The following is a 13,912-nucleotide window of genomic DNA, read 5'->3' on the forward strand; positions in this document are numbered from 1 at the left end:
CGTGTGATCAAAACAATCTTGCAATAAATGCAGCCTCAGGATATATGGTTTCCAGTTTACATAGAGTCCAGTGAAGTTCCTTGAGGGCCGTCGTTGTATCTGCTTGAGGGGGTATATACACAGCTGTGAAGATAACTGAAGAGAATTCTCTTGCGAGATAATAAGGTCGGCATTTGATTGTAAGGAATTCTAGGTCTGGTGAACAGAAGGACTTGAGTTCCTGTATGTTGTTATGACTATATCATGAGTCATTAATCATGAAGCATACACCCCCGCCCTTTTTCTTCCCAGAGAGATGTTTATTTTTGTCGGCGCAACGCATGAAGAAACCTGGTGGCTGTACCGACTCAGACGACATATTCCGAGAGAGCCATGCTTCCGTGACCTATTGAACTCTTATGGGATTCTATCCTATATGGTTTTAAGATTCCAATACAAGAATCCAATAGAAAAATCCTATCAGATTTTGGAACCATTTCTATTGGACTCCTATAGGATTCTATCCTATAGGCTTTTATATACAAGAATCAAATAGAAAAATCCTATCAGTGTGATGGAGTCTGGTTTAGCGGTCTAAGCACCCGACTCCGGACCACTTAAGCCCCCTCAGTCGACTGTCTGTGCCCTTAACCACTTTTTTTTACCCCTCTCTATTGCTGTCTTCCTATCTGTACTCTCCCTATTTGTCCTGTCAAAAAAATATTTCAAATAAACTCTGGTCTCCTTTAAAAATAAATACCAAATAATAATGTTTACCCTAGACAAAAAAAAATCATACAGGATTCCAATAAAAAAAAAAAATCATATCAAAATCCAAAAGAAAATCCTATCAAAATTTGGAACCAGTCATATTAATTGTTTCTCTGAGTGCATGAAACTCTGTCTTTGTATGTCAACTCAACCATGACAGGGTCCTTACTCCAGAGCTTGAAGAAGGTTGAGATGGGCAGCGGAGACAGACCTCTCAAACGTATTCAAGGAAAGAGACAGAACCATATGCATTATCTTCTATCTCCATGGCTTTAAAACTGCACAGCCAAGCCTTTGTTTGAGCACTTGACTCTAACATAGTTCCAAATCAAATGAGAAATTCCTCATCCACTTTCTTTGACATATACGCTTTTAACTGTTAAAGGGAGCTGGGCAAGTCATAGGCAAGTGAGATACATAAAAGTATTGCAAATAAGCCTGCAAACATGTTGACAACCTGGTAAGCCTTTTGTTACATGTGCTGTATGTCTGCAAAGCATAGAGGTTTTTAACTCGTTATTGAACTAATATGGAAAAATATGGTGACACTAAATGAGATAAGCTGTCTAGTGACACAATCTTGAACAAAGCGACAAATGTCCTCCTTTTAACATCCTGAGACCTCATTTTGTTTACTTCAAAGAAAAATAATATGTGTTGCAAGGCACCAGGCCTTTCAAAAAGCTGTTATTTCAATATCCAATCACTAAAATCCCCTGTTGCTTATCTGCAAATGGAAAGTCATTGTCTAAAACATTGGATTAAATGTTACGTAAAACCATGCTGCAGTTTCTCTCTAGTTGTTTACTGACTGAATGCAGCCCTCTCAAGAGAGAGTCAATCCCTGACCCCCCTCCAGGTCCAAAGTGGTTAACAGAGCACTCACCAGCCAGAAGGACATTGCAGAGCTTTCAATGGGACACTTATAGGACAACCACTCCTCTCTTAGGTCCAGAACCAGGTAATGTCCAGAATATTTAATTAGGCTTGCCTGGAGCTCACGGGGACTGTGCCATAGTCCCTCTAGTAACACAAACTGAACTGAGAGACAGAGCCTGGCAGTCTAGCCTTTATCCTGACATATTTCCTGAGCTGCATTGTTAGACTGGGAAAGAGAAAACACACACACACACACACACACTCTAACACACACACAGACAGACAGACACACACACTCACTCTCACTCACACACAGACAGACCGAAACACTCGCACGCTCACAACCACACACACAGGCACAAGCGTGCACACACACACATACACTCAGACTGGCATGCTTGCACATACACACACAACACACACAGAGCAGTGGAAATGTTGTCTCACTCTCAGGGATCACACCATGGAGCGACCTGCAGAGTGAGTCCACCAGGAGCTGTTGTTCTTTCCTTTATGTTTTGGGCCAAGGTCACTGTTTAACCTGTGGCTGGCGGGGAGGCGGTAGCCTGCTCCCCAGGACGCTTCACGTCCTTGTTGATTATTGACAGAACGTGGAAACCTTTCCAGCCAGCCAACCTGCCAAGACTTAGCTCTCCATATCTCACCACACTGTTTGATAAAAGGAACACAACTTATTTACGGTCAGTTCATTATGGTAAAGAATAGATTTACCTTCAATCCATTAGGTATAGACACATAACCTTTTGTGTGTGATTTAGTGGCAATACAGGCATGGTACTCTTCGCAGGATTTAGAAGCAAGGTCTAAAGCTGAGAGTGTGAGAGAGGAATGACCCAGAAGTGCTATGGATAGGGGATCTGAGAGAAGGGTCTCTAAATGTGATAGAGTAACAGCTGTAGTTGAGAGACCAAAACATAAACCCATTAGTTGATTTTAACTGACTTTTTAAACCTTTTCACACACTATGTTCTAGATATGAAAGAAATATGTATTGTTTTTCCATCACTATGTTGAAACAAAAATGGATACATTTAAAACTGTAAAGAATTTACACAATAAAGTCAAAGACATTTATTTTAGAGTACTACTCAAAGAGTGAAACATATAGCTTGGGAGAAGAGTGTGATGGTCAGCAGAACCTGGGATGGGGTGTGGTGAAGAGGTCAGGTGCACAGCCAGGAGCCAATGAGGGGCCAGGCAGGCTAGGGTCACCCTTTGTGTTATAGCAGGCGCTAAATGGAAAACGTTTCAACCTGACACATTTGTTGGAACTTTGACTGGTTCCTTAGTTTGTTACATTGACAACAGTGTCTTCTGTCGGAGTTCAAGGGTGGGGATATAGGAGGTAAGTAATAACAACACTAGAGGTCGACCGATAAATCGGAATGGCCGATTAATTAGGGCCGATTTCAAGTTTTCAAAACAATCGGTAATCGGTATATTTGGACACCGATTTGCCAGTTAAGTCAGTTAAGTCAGTTAAGAACACATTCTTATTTTCAATGACGCCTAGGAACAGTGGGTTAACTGCCTTGTTCAGGGGCAGAACGACAGATTTTTACCTTGTCCGATCGGGGATTTGTTTTTGCAACCTTCCGGTTACTTGTCCAACGCTCTAACCACCTGCCTTATACTGCACTCCACGAGGAGCCTGCGTGGCAGGCTGACTACCTGTTACGCGAGGGCAGCAAGAAGCCAAGGTAAGTTGCTAGCTAGCATTAAACTTATCTTATAAAAAACAATCAATCTTAACATAATCACTAGTTAACTACACATGGTTGATGATATTACTAGTTTATCTAGCGTGTCCTGCGTTGCATATAATCGATGTGGTGCCTGTTAATTTCTCATTGAATCACAGCCTACTTCGACAAACGGGGGATGATTTAACGAAAAAAGCACTGTCGTTACACCAATGTACCTAACCATAAACATCAATGCCTTTCTTTAAAATCAATACACAAGTATATATTTTTAAACCTGCATATTTAGTTAATATTGCCTGCTAACATGAATTTCTTACAACTAGGGAAATTCTGTCACTTCTCTTGCGTTCCGTGTAAGCAGTCAGGGTATATGCAGCAGTTTGGGACGCCTGGCTCATTGCGAACTGTGTGAAGTCCATTTATTGCTAACAAAGGCCGTAATTAATTATGACATAACATTGAAGGTTGTACAATGTAACAGCAATATTTAGACTTAGGGACACCATCCGTTAGATAAAATACGGAACGGTTCCGTATTTCACTGAAAGAATAAACGTTTTGTTTTCAAAATGATAGTTTCCGGATTTGACAATTTTAATGACCAAAGGCTCGTATTTCTGTGTGTTATTACGTTATAATTAAGTCTATGATTTGATAGAGCAGTCTTACTGAGCGATGGTAGGCACCAGCAGGCTCGTAAGCATTCATTCAAACAGCACTTTCATGCGTTTGCCAGCAGCTCTTCGCAATGCTTCAAGCATTGTGCTGTTTATGACTTCAAGCCTATCAACTCCCGAGATTAGGCTGGTGTAAGCGATGTGAAATGGCTAGCTAGTTAGCGGGGTGCGCGCTAATAGCGTTTCAAGCGTCACTCGGTCTGAGACTTGGAGTAGTTGTTCCCCTTGCTCTGCATGGGTAACGCTGCTTCGAGGATGGCTGTTGTCGATGTGTTCCTGGTTCGAGCCCAGGTAGGAGCGAGGAGAGGGACGGAAGCTATACTGTTACACTGGCAATACTAAAGTGCCTATAAGAACATCCAATAGTCAAAGGTATATGAAATACAAATCGTATAGAGAGAAATAGTCCTATAATTCCTATAATAACTACAACCTAAAACTTCTTACCTGGGAATATTGAAGACTCATGTTAAAAGGAACCACCAGCTTTCATATGTTCTCGTGTTCTGAGCAAGGAACTTAAATGTTAGCTTTTTTACATGGCACATATTGCACTTTTACTTTCTTCTCCAACACTTTGTTTTTGCATTATTTAAACCAAAATGAACATGTTTCATTATTTATTTGAGGCTAAATTGATTTTATTGATGTATTATACACTGCTCAAAAAAATAAAGGGAACACTTCAACAACACAATGTAACTCCAAGTCAATCACACTTCTGTGAAATCAAACTGTCCACTTAGGAAGCAACACTGATTGACAATAAATTTCACATGCTGTTGTGCAAATGGAATAGACAACAGGTGGAAATTATAGACAATTAGCAAGACACCCCCAATAAAGGAGTGGTTCTGCAGGTGGGGACCACAGACCACTTCTCAGTTCCTATGCTTCCTGGCTGATGTTTTGGTCACTTTTGAATGCTGGCGGTGCTTTCACTCTAGTGGTAGCATGAGACAGAGTCTACAACCCACACAAGTGGCTCAGGTAGTGCAGCTCATCCAGGATGGCACATCAATGCGAGCTGTGGCAAGAAGGTTTGCTGTGTCTGTCAGTGTAGTGTCCAGAGCATGGAGGCGCTACCAGGAGACAGGCCAGTACATCAGGAGACGTGGAGGAGGCCGTAGGAGGGCAACAACCCAGCAGCAGGACCGCTACCTCCGCCTTTGTGCAAGGAGGAGCAGGAGGAGCACTGCCAGAGCCCTGCAAAATGACCTCCAGCAGGCCACAAATGTGCATGTGTCTGCTCAAACGGTCAGAAACAGACTCCATGAGGGTGGTATGAGGGCCCGACGTCCACAGGTGGGGGTTGTGCTTACAGCCCAACACCGTGCAGGACGTTTGGAATTTGCCAGAGAACACCAAGATTGGCAAATTCGCCATTGGCGCCCTGTGCTCTTCACAGATGAAAGCAGGTTCACACTGAGCACTTGACAGACGTGACAGAGTCTGGAGACGCCGTGGAGAACGTTCTGCTGCCTGCAACATCCTCCAGCATGACCGCTTTGGCGGTGGGTCAGTCATGGTGTGGGGTGGCATTTCTTTGGGGGGCTGCACAGCCCTCCATGTGCTCGCCAGAAGTAGCCTGACTGCCATTAGGTACCGAGATGAGATCCTCAGACCCCTTGTGAGACCATATGCTGGTGCGGTTGGCCCTGGGTTCCTCCTAACGCAAGACAATGCTAGACCTCATGTGGCTGGAGTGTGTCACCAGTTCCTGCAAGAGGAAGGCATTGATGCTATGGACTGGCCCGCCCGTTCCCCAGACCTGAATCCAATTGAGCACATCTGGGACATCATGTCTTGCTCCATCCACCAACGCCACGTTGCACCACAGACTGTCCAGGAGTTGGCGGATGCTTTAGTCCAGGTCTGGGAGGAGATCCCTCAGGAGACCATCCGCCACCTCATCAGGAGCATGCCCAGGCGTTGTAGGGAGGTCATACAGGCACGTGGAGGCCACACACTATTGAGCCTCATTTTGACTTGTTTTAAGGACATTACATCAAAGTTGGATCAGCCTGTAGTGTGGTTTTCCACTTTAATTTTGAGTGTGACTCCAAATCCAGACCTCTATGGGTTGATAAATTGGATTTCCATTGATTCTTTTTGTGTGATTTTGTTGTCAGCACATTCAACTATGTAAAGAAAAAAGTATTTAATAAGATTATTTCTTTCATTCAGATCTAGGATGTGTTGTTTAAGTGTTCCCTTTATTTTTTTGAGCAGTATACAATACTGTTCATTCAGTATTGTTGTAATTGTCATTATTACAAATAAAAAAAATTAAAATCGGCCGATTAATCGGTATCGGCTTTTTTGGCCCTCCAATAATCAGTATCGGCTTTGAAAAATCATAATTGGTCGACCTCTAAACAACACTCTCCTATATCCACCATTGAATGTGAGATGAGTTAGCGGCATGACACAGTGCTAACATTCAAGTCGGCTAGACCTCCTTTGAAGCTGAAATAGATTTATGGCACTTCCACAATGGAGTCGTGTTTTCATTTTCCCAGGGATTGCTTGGCAAATGCCTCTCCTAGTGATATCCTCAAGCAGATATGTAGGATTTCTATCCCCCGAATCTACAAGGCACCAGGAGGGACACGATCCTGCATTCTCTTTCACACACACTAGATGTGTTGACACCTCTTATCATCATCGCCTTTACTGTAACGTCACGGACGCCCATGTTTTTATACGCCTCTATTCTATCACAACAACTACATAGAAATGGGTGATTTTCAGATAAGGAGAGATTATATCATGTAAAGAAAGTAGCAGGGGAGGTGTTGATATGGTGTTCAACTCAGTTTGTGTGTGAAAGTGACCCAAAATGTGTGTGTGTGTGTGTGTGTGTGTGTGTGTGTGTGTGTGTGTGTGTGTGTGTGTGTGTGTGTGTGTGTGTGTGTGTGTCCGGTATAAACAAAGACACCCAGAACAATCTGTTCCCTAGCAGCGGCCAGGTCAGCTGGGGAAGCAGTAGAGCTGCAAGCGGATTGGATGGGGTGTGTTCTCCAACACCATCATGGATGGAGAAAAAAAACAGTTTCCATCAACAGGCTCTGCACAGGAAACACTGTGTCCCCAGCAGGAAGCGCCTGTACAGAACAACAGAGTGGACAGGGGGGCCTAACTACAGTGTGTGTGTGTGTTTGTCTGTGTGTGTGTGTGTGTGTGTGTGTGTGTGTGTGTGTGTGTGTGTGTGTGTGTGTGTGTGTGTGTGTGTGTGTGTGTGTGTGTGTGTGTGTGTGTGTGTGTGTGTGTGTGTGTGTGTGCATGTGTGAGAGAGAACTGGATACTGCTGTAAACACAGCACCACACCCCCTTAGGGCTGCTAGTCCCTGGGGTACACTGTCACCTCACCGAGTTCACACCACACCCCCTTAGCGAGGGCGCACCGTGGATTGCGTCATCTCCTGGATGCTTTCCAAGAAACCAATGAGAGTTACTTGGCAGACTCACATGTGGTTATACATTAACTCAATACACTCCACATGTGCTATCCGTGACATCCATGTTAATGCATCAATACATATGGATGATGATCACTGAAGGCAAAGGCTAATGATGAGTGGACAATGGACAAAATGTATGATATCCTATGCATGTTAATATATTATTACATCTTACAAAGCTTTTCGATTTATATTATACTGTGTTATGCTTTGTGGCGTAGTGCAGCGGCAAGTGCAGTGTGAGTAAGGAGTAGATATTTCAGCTCCTCCTGTTGGGATTGACACGGGGCATTGACGAGCTCATGCTAGGAGAAAAGACAGGGCTATTGGAGACTAAAACACAAGGAATGTTTATCAGGACTCAGACCACGTTTTCGTTACATTGAAAGAAGGCGTAGGTTGGTTTGAAGGGGTTTACCTTGTCACTCAACTTCTGACAAGTGTTTCTTCACAAGTGCAATAGTAACCTTAGCGATAGTGATTCTGTCCAATGGCGGTGCCTTATGCAAATATCCCCATAGGCAGTTGTAAAGGGGCACGCTTGACTGGCTGCAAAACTGTGGCCGTCACATTGGTTTTCCATTTCACATGAACTTCCCTTTGTGCTAAAAAGTCTGTTTTTGTATGGTGTAATTGAATTAACTCCTGTGGAGGAAACAGATGCCTCGCTTTGGAGAAGGGGGAGACAGTCCTTACGGAAAACCCACATGAATTCACGTGATCACATGTGATCTTATGAGAAGTTAATGTGATAACATACAGTACCAGTCAAAAGTTTGGACACACCTAGTCATTCAAGGGTTTTTCTATATTTTTACTATTTTCTACATTGTAGAATAATAGTGACGACATCAAAAGTATGAAACAACCAGTGATGGAAATAATACTCAATTGCCATACTTTAAAAGAAATACCTTAAAAGAAAATTACTCAGTTAAAAGTGAAAGTCACAAGGTAAAATACTACTTGAGTAAAAGTCTAATAGTATTTGTGTTTTAAATATACTTAAGTATCAAAAGTAAAAGTATTAATCATTTCAAATTCCTTATATTAAGCAACACAGATGGCACAATTTTCTTGTTTTTTAAATTTACGGATAGCCAGAGACAAACTTCAACAGTCAGACATCATTTACAAACGAAGCATTTGTGTTTAGTGAGTCTGCCAGATCAGAGGCAGTAGGGATGACCAGGAATGTTTTCTTGATAAGTGCATGAATTAGACCACTTTCCTATCCTGCTAAGCATTCAAAATGTAATGAGTACTTTCGGGTGTCAGGGAAAATGTAAGGAGTAAAAAGTACATTATTTGCTTTAGGAATGTAGTGGAGTAAAAGTAAAAGTTGTCAAAAATAGAAATAGTAAAGTACAGATACTCCCAGTTTCATCTCAGGCAGCCGAATGTTTTTTTTTTTTTTTTTTTTACACCTATATTTAACTAGGCACGTCAGATTAAGAACACATTCTTATTTTCAATGACGGCCTAGGAACAGGGGTTAACTGCCTTGTTCAGTGGGGATTCGGGGATTCGTTTTTGCAACCTTCCGGTTACTAGTCCAACGCTCTAACCACCTGCCTTACATTGCACTCCACGAGGAGCCTGCATGGCAGGCTGACTACCTGTTACGCGAGGGCAGCAAGAAGCCAAGGTAAATTGCTAGCTAGCATTAATCTTAACATAATCACTAGTTAACTACACATGGTTGATGATATTACTAGTTTATCTAACGTGTCCTGCGTTGCATATCCAGATCCAGCCGGGATCTGCCGGGATCTGCCCCTCCGGGTGGAATCCCGCAAACTCTCCCCCGGGTTTATTGGCCCGTTTCCCATCTCCAAAATGATTAGCCCCTATGCTGTTCATCTTCTGTTGCTCCGTACCCTTCGTATACATCCCACCTGTCCAGAGTTTAACCCATGTCTCACAGCCCTTTGTCTCCTGTTTTATGTTTGTCTGTTGCCAGTTAGTTTTGTTTCGTCAAGCCTACCAGCGTTTTCCCCTCTGTTCCTATCTCTTGACTGTTCCTGTTTTCTAGTTTTCCTGGTTTTGACCTTTTCTGCCTGCCCTGACTGTGAGCCTGCCTGCCGTCCTGTACCTTTGCCCCACCTATATGGATTACTGACCTCTGCCTACCCTGACCCTGAGCCTGCCTGCCGTCCTGTACCTTTGCCCCACCTATATGGATTACTGACCTCTGCCTACCCTGACCCTGAGCCTGCCTGTCGTCCTGTACCTTTGCCCCACCTATCTGGATTACTGACTCCTGTCTGCCTTGACCTGTCTTTTGCCTGCCCCTGTTGGATTAATAAACTGTTGCTAATTCAACGTTGTCTGCATCTGGGTCTTACCTCAAACGTGATAGCCAGGGGCATGCTCCAACACTCAGACATAATTTACAAACAAAGCATGTTTGCCAAATCAGAGACTGTAGGGATGACCAGGGATGTTCTATTGAGTGTGTGAATTGGGAAATGTTCCTGTCCTGCTAAGCATTGGAAATGTAACGAGTACTTTTGGGTGTCAGGGAAAATGTATGTTGTAAAATGTACATCATTTTCTTTAGGAATGCAGTGAAGTAAAAGTTGTCAAAAATATAAAAAGTAAAGAACAGATACCCAAAAACAATACTTACGTAGTATTTTGAAGTACTTTTACTGAAGTACTCTACACCACTGACTGGCTCTGACGCTCGTCAGATGTGGCCAGGCTTGCAAACCCTCACGAATTACAAAGGGGAACCCACCCGAGAGCTGCCCAGTGACGCAAGCCTACCAGTCGAGCTAAATTCCTTATATGCTCGCTTCGAAGTATGCAACACTGAACCATGCGTGAGAGCAACAGCTGTTCCAGACGGCTGTGATCACGCTCTCCATCGCCAATGTGAGTAAGACCTTTAAACAGGTTAACATTCACAAGGCCAGACAGATTACCAGGATGCGTACACAGAGCATGCATTGACCAGCAGGCAAGTTTCTTCACTGACATGTTCAACCTCTCCCTGACCCAGTCTGTAATACCTACATGTTTCAAGCAGACCACCACAGTCCCTGTGCCCAAGAACACCTGTCTAAATTACTGCCACCCCATATCACACACATTTGTAGCCATTAAATGCTTTGAAAGGATGGTCATTAACACCATCATCACAGAAACCCTGGACCCACTCCAATTCACATACTGCCCAAACAGATCCACAGATCATATATTTTACCTTTATTTAACTAGGCAAGTCAGTTAAGAACAAATTCTTATTTTCAATGACTGCATAGGAACAGTGGGTTAACCGCCTTGTTCAGGGGTAGATTGTCACGATTCCCACCGACGGTGGCGCCCCCTCCTGCTCGGGTGGCGCTCGGCGGTCGTCGTCACCGGCCTACTAGCTGCCACCGATTCCCTTTTGCTTTTCCCTTTTTTTATTTTGTGACACCTGTGGTCAATTAGCCATTAGAGGGGCTATTTAGTTTAGCTGGCCCGCTCCTGTTCGTGCGGGATTAATGATTGTTTATTTGACAGACGGTTTATGTTCGTGTCGACGTTGTATGTATGTACGTATGTACTTTCTCCCCTGTGTGTGGGAACATTTGTTTTTGTGTGAGTGTATATTAAAAACACCACTACCCTGTGTTCGCTGCTTCCTGCGCCTCATTCCTCCTCCACGACTACCAAGCCGAAACAGAATCCCGCACCGAGATAAAAGGCATGGAATCAGCAGGAGCAGCGGCCACTCCTCTGCCCTCGATGGAGGAACGCGTACTCCACCACACGACAGTCCTCCATCGCATCGGATCGGCAATGGACCAGATGATGGAGAGGATGGACCGATGGGAGAGAAGTGGTATCCTCTCTCCACCTCCACTTCCCCCGATACAGCCATCTTCGCCCCCCATGACGTCTGGCTCTGGCGCGCTTCGTTTGGCGCTTCCGAGGGAGTACGAAGGGGCGGCGGCTGGGTGCCAGGGATTTTTGCTCCAGCTTGAGCTGTACCTGGCCACCGTCAGACCTGCTCCCACGGGGGAGGAGAGCGTGAGTGCCCTCGTTTCCTGCCTGACGGGCCGAGCTCTGGAGTGGGCTAATGCGGTCTGGAACGGTCCAGACTCGGCGAGGGACCACTACCCAGAGTTCACCCGCCGCTTTCGGGACGTGTTCGACCACCCTCCGGAAGGAAGAGCGGCGGGTGAACGGCTGTTCCACCTCAGGCAGGAGACGAGGAGTGCCCAGGACTTCGCGCTGGAGTTCAGGACCTTGGCTGCTGGGGCGGGGTGGAACGACAGGGCTCTCATAGACCACTACCGCTGCAGTCTCCGGGCGGACGTCCGCAGGGAGCTGGCCTGTCGGGACACAGCTCTGTCCCTGGACGAGCTCATAGATATGTCCATACGACTGGACAATTTGCTGGCTGCCCGCGGGCGTTCGGAGAGGGTCCTGCCCGTTCCACCCCTGTGCACCCCCGCCCCTACCCCTATGGAGGTAGGGGGGGCCGTGCAAAGGGGCACCGGAGGAGGTGGCTCCTCCTGCACCAGCTGTGGTCGGAGAGGACACACGGCCGACCGGTGCAGGAGGAGCCAGTCTGGGAGTCGAGATGGCAGGCAGAACACTTCTCGGTCACCTCAGGTGAGTCAGCACCAGATTCACCCAGAACCCCCTGTTGGTCACGTGTTTTTACCTGTTTTGTTTACTAAATTTTTTCCCTCTTCCCAGCATAGGGCGCTAGTCGATTCAGGCGCAGCTGGGAATTTTATGGACCGTGGACTTGCCATTAAGCTGGGCATTCCGCGGGTGCCGATAGATTCCCCTTTCCCTGTGCACTCCCTAGATAGCCGGCCATTAGGGTCAGGGTTAGTCAGGGAGTCTACGGTGCCACTGGACATGGTAACGCAGGGGAATCATAAGGAACGCATTAGTTTTTTCCTTATTGATTCGCCTGCGTTTCCGGTGGTGCTGGGGGTCCCCTGGCTGGCTGGTCACAATCCCCGTATTTCGTGGAAACAGGGGGTTCTCCAGGGGTGGTCAGAGGAGTGTTCAGGTAGGTGTCTAGGAGTTTCCATAGGTGCCACGTCGGTGGAGAGTCCAGACCAGGTGTCCACCGTGCGCATTCCCCCTGAATACGCCGATTTGGCGATCGCCTTTTGTAAAAAGAGGGCGACTAAATTACCACCTCATCGACAGGGGGATTGTGCGATAGATCTCCAGGTTGACGCTGCGCTTCCCAGGAGTCACGTGTACCCCTTGTCACAGGAGGAGACTGCGGCTATGGAGACATATGTCACGGAATCCCTGGGACAGGGGTACATTCGGCCCTCCATCTCACCCGCTTCCTCGAGTTTCTTTTTTGTGAAGAAAAAGGAGGGAGGTCTGCGTCCGTGCATTGATTACCGAGGTCTAAACGCTATTACGGTGGGGTTTAGTTACCCACTACCTCTCATCGCTACGGCGGTGGAATCATTTCACGGAGCACAGTTCTTCACAAAACTGGATCTCAGGAGCGCGTATAATCTTGTGCGTATCAAGAAGGGAGACGAGTGGAAAACCGCCTTTAGTACCACATCAGGCCATTATGAGTACCTCGTCATGCCGTATGGGTTGAAAAATGCTCCAGCCGTCTTTCAATCCTTTGTTGACGAGATTCTCAGGGACCTGCACGGGCAGGGCGTGATAGTCTATATCGATGACATCCTGATATATTCCGCCACCCGCTCCGCGCATGTGTCCCTGGTGCGCAAGGTGCTTGGTAGACTGCTGGAGCATGACCTATACGTTAAGGCTGAGAAGTGTGAGTTTTCCAAACGAGCCGTCTCCTTTCTGGGTTATCGCATTTCCACCACGGGGGTGGTGATGGAGTGTGACCGCGTTAAGGCCGTGCGTAATTGGCCGACTCCAACCACGGTGAAGGAGGTGCAGCGGTTTTTAGGCTTTGCCAATTACTACCGGAGGTTTATCCGGGGTTTTGGCCAGGTAGCGGCTCCCATTACCTCACTGCTGAAGGGGGGGCCGGTGCGTTTGCGATGGTCGACGGAGGCGGACGGAGCCTTCAAGAAGTTGAAGACGCTGTTCACCGACGCACCCGTGTTGGCGCACCCGGACCCGTCTTTAGCGTTCGTAGTGGAGGTGGACGCGTCCGAGGCTGGGGTGGGTGCCGTGCTATCACAGCGCTCGGGTGTGCCATTGAAACTCCGCCCCTGCGCTTTCTTTTCGAAGAAGCTCAGTTCGGCGGAGCGTAACTACGATGTGGGGGACAGGGAGTTGCTAGCAGTGGTTAAGGCTCTGAGGGTGTGGCGGCACTGGCTTGAGGGGGCTAAACACCCCTTTCTCATCTGGACCGACCACCGAAACCTGGAGTACATCCGGGCAGCGAGGAGACTGAATCCACGTCAGGCGAGGTGGGCCATGTTCTTCGCCCGGTTTAGGTTTACCATCT

General features: G+C 46.3%; 1 protein-coding gene across 3 annotated transcripts in view; it reads right to left on the minus strand.

Annotated features, from left to right (window-relative positions):
* The window catches only part of tns1b (tensin 1b), a 302,397-nt gene that overhangs the window by 237,974 nt on the left and 50,511 nt on the right, over positions 1–13,912 (minus strand). The window contains exon 1 of one of the 3 annotated variants that reach the window (XM_029703059.1): positions 1,637–1,786. The exons of the other annotated variants lie outside the window; for them this stretch is intronic. Coding sequence (XP_029558919.1) covers positions 1,637–1,651 — 15 coding nt within the window. The 5' untranslated portion in view covers positions 1,652–1,786. Of the gene's footprint in view, positions 1–1,636; positions 1,787–13,912 lie in introns of those variants that run through there. 3 annotated transcript variants of the gene reach the window in all.

The sequence above is a fragment of the Salmo trutta genome, chromosome 20, assembly GCF_901001165.1.
Source record: "Salmo trutta chromosome 20, fSalTru1.1, whole genome shotgun sequence".
Taxonomy (NCBI): Eukaryota; Metazoa; Chordata; class Actinopteri; order Salmoniformes; family Salmonidae; genus Salmo; species Salmo trutta.